The sequence below is a fragment of the Haliaeetus albicilla genome, chromosome 13, assembly GCF_947461875.1.
Source record: "Haliaeetus albicilla chromosome 13, bHalAlb1.1, whole genome shotgun sequence".
In the NCBI taxonomy this organism is placed as follows: domain Eukaryota; kingdom Metazoa; phylum Chordata; class Aves; order Accipitriformes; family Accipitridae; genus Haliaeetus; species Haliaeetus albicilla.
The window spans coordinates 33,845,879-33,862,115 of record NC_091495.1 but is presented as its reverse complement, the minus strand read 5'-3'; the positions used below and the strand labels follow the sequence as shown (position 1 = coordinate 33,862,115).

At 45.4% G+C, this 16,237-nt stretch overlaps 2 protein-coding genes across 2 annotated transcripts; one reads left to right on the top strand and one right to left on the bottom strand.

Moving 5' to 3' along the window:
• Positions 1–220: 220 nt before the first annotated feature.
• Positions 221–6,367, bottom strand: EXOC8 (exocyst complex component 8). Its single transcript, XM_009915772.2, has 2 exons — positions 4,785–6,367; positions 221–3,909 (listed from the first exon to the last, which is right to left on the bottom strand). The coding sequence occupies exons 1-2, from the start codon at positions 6,300–6,302 to the stop codon at positions 3,301–3,303; spliced, it is 2,127 nt and encodes a 708-aa protein (XP_009914074.2). The 5' UTR covers positions 6,303–6,367; the 3' UTR covers positions 221–3,300.
• A 242-nt stretch (positions 6,368–6,609) lies between these two features.
• On the top strand, positions 6,610–16,011 carry SPRTN (SprT-like N-terminal domain). Its single transcript, XM_069800754.1, has 5 exons — positions 6,610–6,959; positions 8,349–8,448; positions 9,239–9,367; positions 13,002–13,269; positions 13,575–16,011. The coding sequence occupies exons 1-5, from the start codon at positions 6,634–6,636 to the stop codon at positions 14,303–14,305; spliced, it is 1,554 nt and encodes a 517-aa protein (XP_069656855.1). The 5' UTR covers positions 6,610–6,633; the 3' UTR covers positions 14,306–16,011.
• The last annotated feature ends 226 nt before the right edge of the window (positions 16,012–16,237 follow it).

Here is a 16,237-nt window from a genome sequence, read left to right as displayed (position 1 = left end):
CTTCCAACTTCACCTTATTAAGCCACACGCTGACTTTGTAAGAACGTAACTGAAGTGACATCACTTGGCTTTCATTGCCTGGCTGCCTCTTATGTCTCCCTCACAAACAACTGACCTAAAGCTCTTTGACTTCACTGGAAATTTATCAGTGGACTTGAAATTTGAACCAACATCCTCTTTCTGATGATGATGTAATAAAAACAGAAATACACCACTAGTGTTGTATGTCCAAAAGTTTTAATACATGATCCTCACTGTTCAGAAAAGTTATTGCATTAAATTCTAATACAGAAATTCATCTGAATTAAAAAAAAAAATATCTTCAATTTACACATCACAATTTTGTCATAGCAGCTAAAGGAAACCAGATTTTATATGCAATTGTCTCAAAACAAAAAAAAATTATGACTAGTTTTTCCCCAAATCAACAAAACTGCTATCATATTATTCAGTAGTTACTGCAAATTCCAACTTGAACAACGCTATCCCCACAAGTGTACAGCTCAGGAAAAGAAAAGTGCCATTCCAAATTACTGTCTGCAAATCTGAAATTTATTAAACCATGACTCTCAGCACATGTTGACTTTTTCTGTTAACTGAATTAACACCCAAAGCGTGTTTAACTTAATTGCACATCATTTTCCTTAAGTTAGTTTGTCTTTTATTATGACTTGAATAGATTCACAAGTTACAAAATATCAATGCTACCTGCAGCAGTTTATACAAATCCACACCTGTTTGAATTGTGACGGGCACACGACCGTGATATTTGATCACCCAAACAAAAGGCCAGATTCCCCGATCCATTAAAACCGACATCCACGTAAGCCCGCTGCTCCATGGATGACGGCAGAGCCAAAACCAGTAGGCACCACATGCCGTAAATAGATTGATGAAGGGAGCGGTGACAGAAGCATAGCAGAACACAGGGCAGAATTACATTCTACATTTCATCCTCTGACGAGGATGAAGATGAGCTACACCAGCTTGCAACAGAAGCACGAACAGAGCTCTCCCCCTATTCAATCTTCTGCCAGAGCTGGGAATTGGGAAACTACAACTCAGCTTCTTACACAAAATCCTCAAGCATCACAATAATCAGAGCCACGAGCTACAGTCCTACAGTTTACCCTGCTCTTGCACAGAAAAAAAAGAAAAAAATTACATAAGGCTCATCTGTATTTATTCTGCTTTCTTCTGCTGTAAAGAAAACAATAAAATATACCTGTCTTCAGAGAAAAAAAGCCCTCCCTTCTCTCCCTCCTCCAAAATACCTATTATCATGGACAGCTCTCATTTATAATCCACTTTAAAGTAAGGCCAGGTTACTACCTTTGCCCACTTTAAACAGGTGATACAGACTATATTCCTTTGATACACTTCACTAGGTTCTGGTATCAAAAATAGTTCACTAGTGAAATAACACCTGTGTGGCTCTCTCTTGGATGTAACATGTTCACAGAAGCTCTAACTCTCCCTGTCCCTTAAAATAAAACTATAGCTATTTCAGTGGTTTTCAATCAGTTTTAGCTAAGAGCAATGAGTTACCCTTTAAAACCATTTTGTATGGTTTTCTTCCGTGATTTGCTAGCAAAAGACCCAAACACTGGAAAGCAAGTGAGCAGAGACAGTAGGATGCTTTGCAAAATCCGACAGTTCAAAAGGCATCCCAAGAGCAAGAGAACGGAAACTAGCCACTAAAGTGAAAACTGCATTGAACTAGCACTGTGAAAATAGGGAGAAACAAAGAAGCTCCAGTATAAGCAGTTATGCAGAGTGTTTTACTAGCGATATCTTTTCTTTGTTCAGGCAGTCACAAAGCATTCATTACCATGATACAAATTGCAAAAGCTTTCATTTTAAAGTGCAAGAGGAATAGGATACTCAATTATTCCAGTTAAGAACACTTATTCAGAGTCTAATACATGGTGACTTAGCCATAACATGATTTTCTCACAACTAAGAAGTCTGCACTAAAGGGGGAGAAGTTTACACAGCTTAGAAGGTGATGCTGACAGCGCTCTAAAGCCAGCCTTTACACAAGACTCTGCCTATTTTATTTTCAGAGACACATACTGAACGAGATAGCCATCACCATTCAATCTAAACATACAGGCATCTGCATAAACTTCTCCCATCTACATTAGCATTCCCAACCAAATACAGTCCTTGTGCTTTCTGCAAAAAAAGATAGTTCTTCTTGGTTATTGCTGTGTTACAGGAAAAGATACCAATATTTGCAGGAGAGACAGAGTGTGAATTTTGAAGATCACATAATTTACAAAAAGCCTCACACCCAGTGTCTTCATCCTGTGCTGTTTCTGTACAGCAAAACTAGCATTCTGTTTCTTCCAAATGAAACAGCACCTTCAGACCCTCTCCCTGCCCTGCACATCTCAAGAGCATTTATGCCTCTTCGCTATGGTTTCTACCAGTAGGTAATGGCCTGTAATGCATTTATGACAGCACCTCAAGCAAGAGTGCACGCTTCATCAAATAGACTTGACCCCAATGAAGTCCATGAGAAAACAAGGAAGGGGAACACAAAGGGGAAGGGAAGAGTTATTCTCACTTCTCCTCTGAAGGGAATAAATGTTTCTGACAGCAGAAGGTTTGCTTTCAGAGAGCTGTAATTTAAGCCGACAGCCAGCTTATTAAACAGAAGAAGCTGCTTCACCCAAACAGAAAAAACTATACAAAACACATTTTAAATTTAGATCTGCCTCTGAAATGAATAGAGAATTTGAATGTTGGAGAAACTTAAGAGTCTGCATTGCTACCAAACAAATCAGACTGTGCAAATCCATGTTGTTTATCTGCAGTGCTGAGTCACATCTGGATGGTAGACATGCCTTACCGAATACCACACCCTGGGAGCATTTCAGCACTTCCCCTCCTACCAGAACACTGCCTTAAAAAAAGAATTCCTACTGTGGCGTGATGAGAAGTGATCTTTTCCTGCCATACGGTGTACATATATTTAAGACTTTCACAAACATTTGGCCAAAAATTGTTTGTTACAGTATTTCTCAAGTCACAAAGACTACACAAGCCATTCTTACAAGATATGCCGTCCAAGGACACGTGACCGCGACCTTACTTCTCGCTCCCCTACCCCATCCACCAAAAAAAGCGTTCCATCCTTGCAGGCTTTGATTCTAAGTCTTCAGCTTCTGGAATGCAGCAGTTAGACTTCTGCATTTTTCAGGGACTCAGAAAAAACATTTAGTTCATATATTCAATGTACAACATTTTCAGTAAGTGCTTTCACACTCTGTTCGTAAGAACAGTTAGGTCACTTCACACCACCGAAGTGGTACTTTCCGGATTTACACGCATCAATCTTGAAGCATTTCTCAGATCCTGTAGCTGCTTGGCTGGCTTTCCAACTCCTTCCTCAAACCTTTTTTCCACAACAGGAAGGACAGTTTCATACAGGAAGGACGCATTCTGCCTAATGAATGCTTTTTTCTCAGGGTCCTGTTCACATCGTAAACTGTAATCAACATGCTGGACAGCCACTAGGATGATTTCCACAAGACTCTCCAAAAGAACCATATGCAGCTCTGGAAAGTAAAGCTTTAATGCTTCCTCCAAGAAGGCCATAGTCTGCTTGGTGAAAGCTACTACAGTATAGCTAAGGTTCACCCAGCAGTCATCACCTGTGTATTGGTCAAAATTGCCTACCCCGCAGCTCCTCATCTCCTCCCTGAGTTTCCCCAGCGCCTCTGGAGTCATTAGGTTCATCCTTCTCCACATCTCCTCAGAATTGCGGTGCTTGGTGGCCTCGATGATGATATCCTTGTAGCTCTGTAAAGCACCTTTGATATCCTTTACCAGAAGGGCATGAATGATGAAGGTGAGATCCAGTCCAATCTCGCTAAGCTGCTTGCAGTGCTCCTTAGCTACCTTGGGTATTAACGAAAAGTGAAGGGTGTTACTAGTGTGCAGGTTCCCTTTACATCTTACACATTGACCAAACTCATCACTCTCAGAAAACGGGGAAGTGTTAGTCATACTTCACTTGTTTCTCCTGCTTTAAGAAATTCCTTATTAATGAGAAATTAATAACTGAAAGAAAAACCCTGCTTGTCAAAAATACTCTGGACAATCACATTACAGCCCACACGCTTTTTTTTTTCTTTTTTTTTTCTCTCCCTGTTACCAGCTGAAAGAAACCATAACCTCAGAAATCTAGTCTTGCAAAAAATTATGGAAATGTAGTCCAGGACAGGCTTGGAAAACAAACAACAAGTCTTCAAATACTCATTGTTCAGATACAGCTTATGTAAATTCTAGGACCTCCTACTGGTTAAAGGCAAATTAAGAATAAACACATTTTGCATTTCTGATAAAGGCAAGGTTTTTCTTGCTGTATATTTTCATCTTTCATTCTTGCACTGTGAGACACTGGAACAGATTGCCCAGAGAAGCTGTGGATGCCCCATCCTTGTAAGTGCTCAAGGCCAGGCTGGATGGGGCTTTGAGCAACCTGGTCTAGTGGAAGGTGTCCCCGTCCATGGCAGGGGGGTTGGAACTAGGTGATCTTCAAGGTCCCTTCCAACCCAAACCATCCCGTGGTTCTATGATCTTAATGCTTCCCCCTGTTAAACTGACAAAAAAACCCCCAACCCCAAACAAACATTAACCTTTCAATGCAGGAAACCTCTCTGGAGACCCACTCAAGAGTCAACAACTAAACTAGGGCTAGAAAAGAGGATTTACAAGCTTTGCAGCCTTTGTTTCGGCTATCATGTCGCACCACCCTCTTTGGGCCCTCTTACCTTGACGCACTCTGCTGCAGTTGACAAGCTCTCTTTACTATCAAATACTTGCTTACTGAAGGCATCTACAAACATCCTCATGGAAGAGCGGGCCCAAACAACGAAGGCCGAGTAGCAGCCGTTGTTGCCAGCGAAGTCCGTCTCAAACTCTCTCGCCGTCTCTAGGAGGCTGGTGAAGAAGACGTGGCAGAGCTTGTGGATGTAAAGCAGCGTAGCACCCTCGATGCGCAGCTGTCGGATGGCCGTCTGAACCGCGGCCGCCCGGTTCTTCAGGAAGAGCTCACACGCCTTGGTGGACTGGCCCAAGCGAATGAGCTGGGACACGGCTCGGCGGGTGGCCCGCGGCCCTCCCCGCAGCGAGCGGTCTGGAGACAGCTCAAACACCAGCACGTCTGTAAGCTGCCGGACCCGCTCATCCACCTTGGCCCGCAGCTCCTTCACGGGCTGGCTCACAGGCTTGTCCCCAAGGTACTCGTTGAGTTTGTCCAAGAGGTCCACCGCCCCCTCGAAGTCCCGCTGAGCGATGCAGACGTCCAGGTCCTCAGGCAGCTCCTGGATCCACTCAAGTGAGAGGTCGACCACCTCCTCCTCAGCAGAGGGCTCTTCTTCCTCCTCCTCCTCCTCATCCTCCTCGAAGGGGTTGGTGGATTTGGGGGGCGTCGGGGCAGGCCGGGGCAGGGCCTCCTGCTCCAGGCGTCGCTTCTCGCTGAGGGCCCGGTTGCGCTTGGTCTCCTCCAGCACCTCCAGCCACTCCTTCTTGATCTTGGCGTTCTCGGCCTGGAAGATGCGGCTCTCGGGGAACATGAGCAGCTTGAACATGTCCTTCATGGGGGGGTTGTCCTTGACGTTGACCACAGCCAGCCCGTCGAGGGGGTAGAGGGCATCGTAGCGGTAGGCGCCGCGGCGGTTGGGCAGGGCGGTGGCCACCAGCAGGCAGTCGTTCATGAGGAAGGCGTGCACCCGCTGGATCTGCGCCATGTGGTCGGCGTCGTACTCCACCAGGTCGCCGTTGTAGACCAGGTACTTGCCGGGGCTCTCGGGCAGGAGGTCGCGGCAACCCTCCACCTTCTCCAGGAGGGTGGTGAGCGTGCGCTGCCGGCCCTCTTCGCTGGCCGCCGCCTCCTTGGCCGACAGCGGTAGGAAGGGGTCGGCGGCGGCACGGCGGGCGCCCAGGGCGGGGTCGTCGCGGTCGGCCTGGAGGAGCAGGGCCTGGGTGACGGCCTCCATGATGCCCTTCTGCTCGGTGAGGATGTGGCTGAGCTGGTACATCTCGCTCTCCAGGTAGCTGATCTCCCGCGCCGTCTCGATGAACTGCCGGTAGTTCTGGTAAACGTTGCGCTTCAGGCTCTGGGCCGTCTCCTCGCTCAGCGCCTGGATGCGCTGCCGGTGCTCCTGCAGGTCCCGGTCTCCGTCCGACTGCTGCGACAGTTGTTTCACGTACTCCCCCGCCGCGAAACCCCCCGACTCCAGCTGCCGCCGCAGCCGGCTCCCGCCACCTTCCCCCAGCGACAACGCCATCGCCGCGCCTCCGCCCGCCGCCGCCGCCGCCGCCTCCCGCCCCGCCGCCGCCGCCACAGCCACGGCCGCCGCCAGCGGGGAGACCGCCGCTGCGCCTGCGCACAGCGGTACGTACGCCCCCTGCGCCAGCATCGCCGCGCCGAGCGCGCATGCGCGGACGCACCGCCGCAACGCAACTGCCCGGAGCGAGGCGGGGGAAGCGCCGGCCTCGGGTGGGGCGGGGCGGGGGAGGAGCTTCGTGCGCCGAAGGCGGGGCGCCGTTGGAGGGCGCTCGGCGCATGCGTCCTAGGAAGGAGGTGGCGGCGCTTGGGGCGGTTTTAGGGCGGTGCGCATGCGCCGGGGCGTCGCGGCCGTGGCGGCGGCCGAGCTGCGCGGGATGGAGGAGGAGGAGGAGGACTTCGTGCTGGCCCTGCAGCTGCAGGAGCTGTGGGAAGCGGAGGATAAGGAGGAAGAGGAGAAGAAGAAGGCGGCGGTGGCGGCGTGCCCTGAGGCCTCGCCGGACCCCTCGCTCCTCCGCTCGCTGTCGGTGGTGGACGAGGCCTGGGAGCTGCTGGACCCCAGCCCCGACGTGCACGGCCTCTTCGTGCACTTCAACCAGGCGCTCTTCTGGGGGCGGCTGGCGGCTGTGGAGGTGTCGTGGAGCCCACGCATGACCCTGTACGCCATCCGGGGCGGGGGACGGGACGGGACGGGGGGTGTTCGGGCTCGGCTCGCAGGGCAGCCCTGCGTGGGGAGGGGGCCGGGGGTGTGGGGGCACGGGGTGTGGGGGCCCGGTAAGGCCTTTCCCGGTGCCGCCCGGTGGCGTTCACCGGCCTTAGGGCTCAGAAGCTGCCGTGCCTCTGCAGGGCCCCAGCATGGTGCTGGTGCCGGGCCAGAGCTGTGGGAGGAGGCTGCGGCCCGTCAGAGTGGCAGCAGCTCCTCTCATCGTATAGCTGCGGGTTTCGGGGAGGAAAAGCTGTATGTCGCTATGTGCTGCTCCTGACTGGGGCTTTGTAGGCACCATGGGCGAGTGCCACAGCTTCTCTTCCAGATATTTGAACGTCTTGCTTTTCTAACATAGTTTGTACCCCAGGATGTGGGTTGGTCATTGTCTGTTTTGTCCTTCGTTTGTCGTCCTTAGCAGCCATAAGTGGCTTTTCCTCTGGTGCAGGCATAACTGGAGAGATGTTAAAGTGGAATAAATAACTTGGTCTTAAACTGCGTGTTTCAAAACTTAACATGATTGTATTGCTGTCATTTTTCTTATTCTCAGTTTTTATGATAGTTTTACAGCATGGCAGAAGGGCAAATATGACTTGATAATAGCAAATTAAGACTTAGAATGGACTAGGAAGGGGAATATATAGGCAATCTGGGATGAAAACAAAAAAAAGCTTTGAAGTGGAGGCTGCAGTTCTGCAGCAGATCAGCTGATGCAGTTGCTAGCTGCTGGAGTCCTGCCCCCTCTTGTGCTCTGCTGGTTGCAGTACTCTTTGGACACTTGAAAATATTTGGATGCTGAACTGGTAGAGGACTAACTCGATTAAAAAAAAAAAGTGTTTTCTGCTGAATTAGCACATGGAAGTGAAGGTTCAGTAAGAGTCAAAAGTTGGGGGAGGGTGAGGGGTGAAATTGCAGCAACCAGCAGTTAAATTGGTTTTGGCTGCTGTGAATCTCCAGCCTCTGTTTTATGTATTTCACTCCATCAGAAGTTCTGATGAAAACAGTCCTCTGCCTCCTAAACAGGTTAGCTTGGAACAGTCCATTATGATTTTGAATCTTTGTTTTTTTCCAGGATTGCTAGCTTTGTATTAAGTGATTGCAAGAGATCTAATAAATTACAGTTTCACTTTTGCTATTTCAGTCACAGCTTATTGTAAGGAACTTGTGGGCTTTTTTTTTTCTTAATGATGTGGAGTTTTTCAAGCAACTACTAAAAGTGTCTTTTCTTGTTCAGAGTTACCTAGCATGCATTGGAAAGGGACAGTGTTTTAACTCCAATTCTCAATTTTCTTCATGTACTACAGAAACAAGTAGCTTTTCATATTTTCTTTCTGTGTCTCTCAGCTGTGCTGGAGTATGTAGATACGAAGGAAAAGGTGGAATGTGTTCCATTCGTCTAAGTGAGCCACTTCTAAAGTTAAGACCAAGGAAGGATCTCGTTGAGGTATTTGAAGATTGCTCATGAATCTGCACATAAAATGTATTGTGCCTCCTCTGACTCCATACAAACATTTTACATTTCATAGTGGGATTCTTATATACAGACTTTATTGTTACATTTGTGTTGCAATATTGTGGTAATTTTTCAGTTTTGTGTTTCTAAATGAGCAACTCTGAGTAGGAGTCTAAAGTCACTTGTTTATGTTACTGACTTTTTATAAAGAGAAAAAACCCAACTTTTTTACTCCTAAATTATCATTTAATATTAAAACCAAACATGGACTGAAAGCACGATCAGAAAATAGCTGTAGTTTCATCTACAAAAGGCCAACAGCAGAAAATAAGGATATAGGATATGATTGTAAGCATAACTTTGTGTTGCTTCTTGTGCCTCCGTCAGGGCTGCTGCTTTGAGTTGGCTTAACGTTCAGATTTGCTTAATGAACAGAAATGCTGTAGAGTTTCAACTTTCTTACAAGTGTCTCTTTTTGGGTTGTAGAGGGGATCATCTCTTTAAAAATTTAACTTAAGTTTGAGAATTATTTCTCATTTTTGGAATGTCACATATTGTAGTAATATTCTCCAGCATGTTTTGGTGGTATGGGAATAGAGGTAATTGGATTTGACAGGTAGAATTAAGTATTATGTTTTTATGACCCCGATTGAACATGTGTGAATGCATGAAAATAAGATCAGTACCGAGATAAATGTAGAGGAGTAAAATACTTCCAGCTTAATTTTGAAACTATACGTAATGTTTTTCAGCAAATAGCTAATGATTTCCGTTGTTTCAGACACTGTTGCATGAAATGATCCATGCCCTGCTTTTTGTTACTAATAATGACAAAGATCGTGAATCTCATGGACCAGAGTTCTGCAAACACATGCGTCGTATTAATCGCTTGACTGGAGCCAATGTCACAGTAAGCATAATCCACTTAACCTAATTTAATAGAGGTTTCTTCCTTATTCGGCTTTTTAGTATGCCTGGTGTGGTATAACTAGTATACTTGTTCTTGTTAGACGCTCCATAGTTGGTACCAATATAAACTTGCATCCAAGTGTATGCCAGTTCCATAGTTATTTTGTTGGAGATGATGGTGGGAACAGGTTGAGGAAGAAGTGGTGAGCTGTTAGTCGTATAATTTTCCAGTATACCCTCTGTAAGTATTTTTCTTTAAACTTTTGTTTTAAACTTGAAACAACTTAATACCAGGGACAGAATAGCTCCATGTTCAGAATAACACTCGGGGAAGAGCAGTCTGTTTTAGTTAAGACTTATATCAGTAGAGGCTAATGGGTTGATGATATTTAAAAATAATGTGTCTGATAAGATCAATTAAGATAATAGCTGGAGGGAGAATACAATACTGATATTGTTTACAATGCATTCTAAACAGTACATCATTTAGGGTGAAATTGTAGATAGATTGTCAAAGTGATTTTATTCCAGTTCAAACAAGACAGCCGGGACCTATTCCTACACATCCTGTCTTTTTTTTTTTTTTTTAAAGCTTTGTTTTAATGGTAGCTAAATGTTGATCAAACTTTACCCAGGTTCAGCTCTTTTAACTGGTAATGTAAAAATCACAGCAGTAATGGAAGGAATGAAATGGTAGTATCATAGAACCACGGAATGGTTTGGGTTGGAAGGGACCTTGAAGATCATCTAGTTCCAACCCCCCTGCCATGGGCAGGGACACCTTCCACTAGACCAGGTTGCTCAAAGCCCCATCCAACCTGGTCTTGAACATTGCCGGGGATGGGGTGTCCACAGCTTCTCTGGGCAAGCTGTTCCGGTGTCACACCACACTCGCAGTAAAGAATTTCTTCCTAATATCTAATCTAAATCTACTCTCTTTCAGTTTAAAACCATTACCTTGTCCTGTCACTACACTCCCTGATAAAGAGTCCGTTCTCATCTTTCCTGTAGGTCCCGTTGAGGTACTGGAAGGCTGCTATAAGATCTCCCCAGAGCCTTCTCTTCTCCAGGCTGAACAAGCCTAACTCTCTCAGCCTGTCCTCATAGGAGAGGTGCTCCAGCCCTCTGATCATCTTTGTGGCCCTCCTCTGGACCCGCTGGAGCAGGTCCATGTCTTTCTTCTGCTGAGGGCCCCAGAGCTGAACACAGTACTGCAGGTGGGGTCTCACCAGAGCAGAGCAAGAGGGGCAGAATCGCCTCCCTCGACTTGCTGATCAGGCTTCTTTTGATGCAGCCCAGGACGTGATTGGCTTTCTGGGCTGCAAGCGCACATTGCTGGCTCATACTCAGTTTTTCATCCACTAATACCCCCAAGTCCTTCTCTGCAGGGCTGCTCTCAATCCACTCATCGCCCAGCCTGTATCTGTGCTTGGGATTGCCCCGACCCTTGTGCAGGACTTTGCACTTGGCCTTGTTGCACTTCATGATATTGGCACAGGCCCACCATGCCTCAAGCCTGTCAAGGTCCCTCTGGATGACATCCCTTCCCTCCAGTGTGTCAACTGCACCACACAGCTTGGTGTCCTTCTGCACACTTGCTGAGGGTGTGCTCAATCCCACTGGCCGTGTTGTCGACAAAGATGTTAAACAGCACTGGTCCCAATACTGACCCCTGAGGAACGCCACTCATCACTGCTCTCCGCTTGGATATTGAGCCGTTGACTGCAGCTTTTTGAGTGTGACCAATTCCTTATCTGCCAACGGGTCCATCCATCAAATCCATGTCTCTCCAATTTAGAGATGAAGATGTCGTGTGGAAGAATGTCACATTTTGCACAAGTCCAGGTAGATGATGTCTGTTGCTCTTCCCTTATCCAGCAATGCTGTAACCCTGTTGTAGAAGGCCGCCAAATTTGTCAGGCGTGATTTGCCCTTAGTGAAGCCGTGTTGGCTGTCACCAGTCACCTCTTTATTTTTCATGTGCCCTAGCATAATTTCCAGGAGGATCTGCTCCTTGATCTTGCTGAGTACAGAGTTGAGATGACTGGCCTGTAGTTCCCCAGGTCTGTCTTTTTTCCCTTTTTAAAAATGGGGGTTATGTTTCCCCTTTTCCAGTCAGTGGGAACTTTCCCGGACTGCCATGACTTCCCAAACATGATGGACACTGGCTTAGCCAGTTCATCCACCAGTTGCATCAGGACCCATGGATGCATCTCATCAGGTCCCATGGACTTGTGCACCTTCAGGTTCCTTAGATGGTCTTGAGCCTGATCTTCTGCTACAGTGGGCAGTTCTTCATTCTCCCAGTCTATGCCTTTGCCTTCTGCAACTTTGGGTGGTGTGGCTGGAGCACTTGTCAGTGAAGACTGAAGCAAAAAAGTCATTGAGTACCTCAGCCTTCTCCATATCCTGGGTAACCAGGTCTCCCGTTTCCTTCCAGAGAGGGCCCACATGTTCCCTAGTCTTCCTTTTATCACCGATGTACTTATAGAAGCTTTTCTTGTTGCCCTTGATGTCCCTGGCCAGATTTAATTGTATCAGGGCTTTAGCTTTCCTAACCTGACCTCTGGCTTCTCGGACAGTTTCTCTGTATTCCTCCCAGGCTACCTGTCCTTGCTTCCACCCTCTGTAGGCTTCCTTTTTGTGTTTGAGTTTGTCCATGAGCTCCTCGTTCATCCTTGCGGGCCTCCTGGCGTTTTTGCCTGGCTTCCTCTCTGTTGGGATTCGTCGCTCCTGAACTTGGAGGAGGTGATCCTTGAATATTAACCAGCTTTCTTGGGCCCCTCTTCCCTCCAGGGCTGTATCCCTTGGTACTCTACCAAGCAGATCCCTGAAGAGGCCAAAGTCTGCTCTCCTGAAGTCCAGGCTGGCAAGCTTGCTGTGCACCCTCCTCACTGCCCTAAGGATCTTGAACTCTACCATCTGATGGTCACTGCAGCCAAGGCTGTCCTTAAGCTTCACGTTCCCCACCAGCCCCTCCTTGTTGGTGAGAACAAGGTCCAGCATAGCACCTCTCCTCGTTGGCTCCTTTGTCACTTGGAGAAGGAAGTTGTCATCAACACATTCCAGGAACCTCCTGGATTGCTTATGCCCTGCTGTGTTGTCCTTCCAACAGGTATTGGGGTGGTTGAAGTCCCCCGTGAGGACCAGGGCTTGTGAACATGAGGCTGCTCCTAACTGTCTATAGAGGGCCTCATCCGCTTGGTCATCCTGGTCGGGTGGCCTGTAGCAGACCCCCACTATAATGTCACCTGTCCCTGCCCTCCCTTTAGTCCTGACCCATAAGCTCTTGGTCAGTTCCTCATCCATCCCCAAGCAGAGCTCCATGCACTCCAGCTTTGGGCAACACCCCCTCCTTGTCTCCCCAGCCTGTCCTTCCTAAAGAGCCTGTATCCTTCCATTCCAACACCCCAGTCACAGGAGCCATCCCATCACATCTCCGTGATGCCAGTAAGATCATAGCCCTGCAAGTGTGTGCATGTTTCTTAACTCCTCTTATTTATTCCCCATGCTACGTGCGTTTGCATAGAGGCATTTAAGTCAAATTAAAATTAAATTAAATTTAAAATACTGTAGTGCTATAAAACTAGAAACTTTCTGAATGACTGCAGTTTGTTTGTTTGTTTTAAACCTAGATCTATCATACTTTTCATGATGAGGTGGATTTGTACCGCCAGCACTGGTGGCGATGCAATGGCCCCTGTCAAAATAGGAAACCTTACTTTGGATATGTGAAACGTTCGATGAATAGAGCACCTTCTGCACGAGACTTTTGGTGGGTTGAGCATCAAGAGACGTGTGGAGGTACATTCACAAAAGTGAAGGAGCCAGAGAACTTCTCTAAGAAGTCCAAGGAGAAAACTCAGCCAGCAAAACTTCCAAATTCCGAGGCAACTAACAGAGGTATTTAAAATAATTTTTTTTCTTTTCCAAACTGTTTTTGTCCAAACAATTCCTTGAAAAAAATGCAGATTAACCACTACATGAGGTTTGTTTAGATATTGCTGTTACGTAGCAAAAAACAGGGCGCGTTTTATTTGTGCATTTCTAGGCTTCTTCTCAATTTAATTGTGTGCAAAAGATTTAGTTTGCTACACTATTTTCAAGCAGCAGATTTTTCAGGTGAAGCATGTAAAATACTAAGCCCATGATTTATATATGGAAAAAGTTACTAACTTTTCTTATTTTCTGCTCTGCTTATTTTGCAGGCAAGGCACAAATGCGTGATACGCAAAATCTGATCCCTTTTAGTGGAAAGGGATATCAACTTGGAGGAGGAGAGAGTGGACTCTCAGAAAAAAACACAAATTCCAGCAGCAGTGTTAGAAACAGTGAAACACCTGGTTCACAGCATCGTTCAGCAGTAAAGACAATACCAATCCCTAAAAATGAGATAAAATTTGAAAAATCGCCCCGTAGTGGCATCTTCTTTCCACTTTATACTGATGATGCCAGTGAGAAAATCAACTTGGCTTCAAAGCGTGAGTTTCCTAAACTCTCTGTTGCTGATACAAAAGCTTACAAGAATGTTAGTGGATCGCCTGTTAAAATTGCTCGTGTTATGGAAGAAAAATCAAACCAAGGTTCTGCAAATAACAAGAGGGTTAGACCACTTCACAACAGGCCACTGAAACAAATTTGTTTTGAGCAGACAACAGCAGCTCAGGTTGCATCTGAGAAAAAAAGCTCAGAATCTACTAATACACTGCAGCAATGGCCAAAAATGGAAGACAAAACTGCCTTTGAAAACTATTTCATTAAAAAAGAGAGTACCACTTTGAGTATAAATACACCTATGAAAACCAAAGCTGAATCTACAGTGTCCTCTGCAAGTTCCAGCACTGCTGTAAGGCAGGATGAAAAAGTCAGTTGTCCTGTTTGCCAGACTGAGGTTTTGGAGTCTAAAATAAACGAACACCTTGATTCTTGTCTTGCATAAAACCTTTCAGAAAGCCGTCTCAAAAAGATGGACCAGGGCTGAAAACACTGCTTGAAAACTACTTTGCTCAGGGTTTGCTTAGCTGTGGTTACTTCCCTTGTGCCTGTTCTGAACTGGAATTTAAACTACTGTCAGCACGCTGAACAACAAGTCTTGTGGAGTTGGACATCAGCACTCACTACGAAGCTAGCTGCTACTTCTGTTCCAAAGAATTGAATACTCCAGTTTTAGGAGGTGGATGTTTGTGCCACCGTTCTTGCTGCAGAATCTACGTAATACAAGAGAAGGTGGATACTTGCTGAACTGTGTATTTTCAAGGCAGTTTTTATTTTTAAAACATTTTTAGTCCTGCTAATTCATCTTTGTTCTTAAGATCCCTTTGTGTTGGTTGGTTGTTTTTTTTAATGTGTTTTTGGCCATTCTTAAAGTTAACCACCTAATAGATAAAAATTCTTGTGTTTACTGCAATGTAATTAAGTAGCATGTATTTTTAGAACACTAAATATTTTGCATAAGCCACAATTACACTCTGGGGTGGTCCTTCTCACCTGTGACCTCTTTGAAAAGATAGATGAGAGTGAGAATCTCAAATACAGGCTTTTGTCAAAGATGAGAGAGGCATAGGCATAAAAAACATAGCAAAGCATCTGTTTAGGTTTAATGGGTGCATTGTAGCAGGAAAAGAGAAAATCCAGAAGGGTGATGAAGGTGCTAGGAAATCAAGCACAAGATACTTGGTAGATGAGAAGGCCCTACACTTAAGGGCTGAATTTAAAAAAAAAAAAAAAAAAAAGGCTTTGAGGAGCTTGTTTTAAAAAAGGATTTAAAAATCAGCTATGCTGTTAAAAGTTGGAGTGGTCAAATGGAAGCTAATGAACCTCAGTCTTAGGTCTGTCTTTTGGTCCAGGATCCCAGCTAGATTCTCCACCCACTTTTTCTGATGGTTTGCGCAAACTCTGTGTTGAAAGTTCACTAGTTTTTTAGGATATAGATGTTATGTGCATGAGCAACTGACCCCCATATCCTGACACTAGTAAATAAAAGTTGTGAGGAATATTGATAGCAATACTGGTAAAGACTGTTCTTGGCCATGTCATAAAAGCCTTCATGATTTTTCAGTTAAACTTCCAGTGCTTTACAGGTCAAAATGGCATTAAATTGATATTAGCTGACAGTTGTTGTTTTGCTGCTTCTGGAAGCCAGCCAGCTTGGTGGTTAGTATCCAATGAGCCAACAGTTGGTTGAGTACTAAAACCACTGTGCTGTGAAAACTTATGAATGCTGAGCAGATGTGGCCTTTTTAATATATATTTTCTGAAATGTTAATAGTTCTCTTGCTGCACTGAAAGTATTTAACTGGTTAAACAGTTAACAGCTTGATTCCTTACTTGTAAAACTGATTATAAATATTTTTGTTTAAAAAAAAAAGAAAAAATAATTATGCTGTTTCACATAGTGTTGCTACAACTTCAGATGGCTGTATTAGCCTTGGATGCATATATGTTTGCCTTTATATAATCAATTACTTGCTGCTCCCTTTTGAAATTGGGAAATAAACTGATGTGCAATGGAATTTGGCAAATGATACCTTAACTCTTTTTAAACATTGGTGTATTTTTTTTAAATACTGATGCTACAGATGTTTAATGTGAACTGGATTGGTTTTGCATATTCTGAATAAATTGGTACTGCATTTTAAATTTTCATTAAGCCTGGGTTTCACATGGCAGTTGTAGCCGTCTTGCTTTACTCACCAGTGTGGTTACCTGGATATCTAATAACAGTCTTGGTTTAATACATCCTTTCTGTATTAACGTTTTTCCTTCTTAAATTTCCCTGTAAAAACAGGTATTGGTGAATATAGACTGCATCAACCTCTGCCTTTTCCATCATATTTTTAGTACGGTTTCACTTTTGTTGCATCTCTGTGGA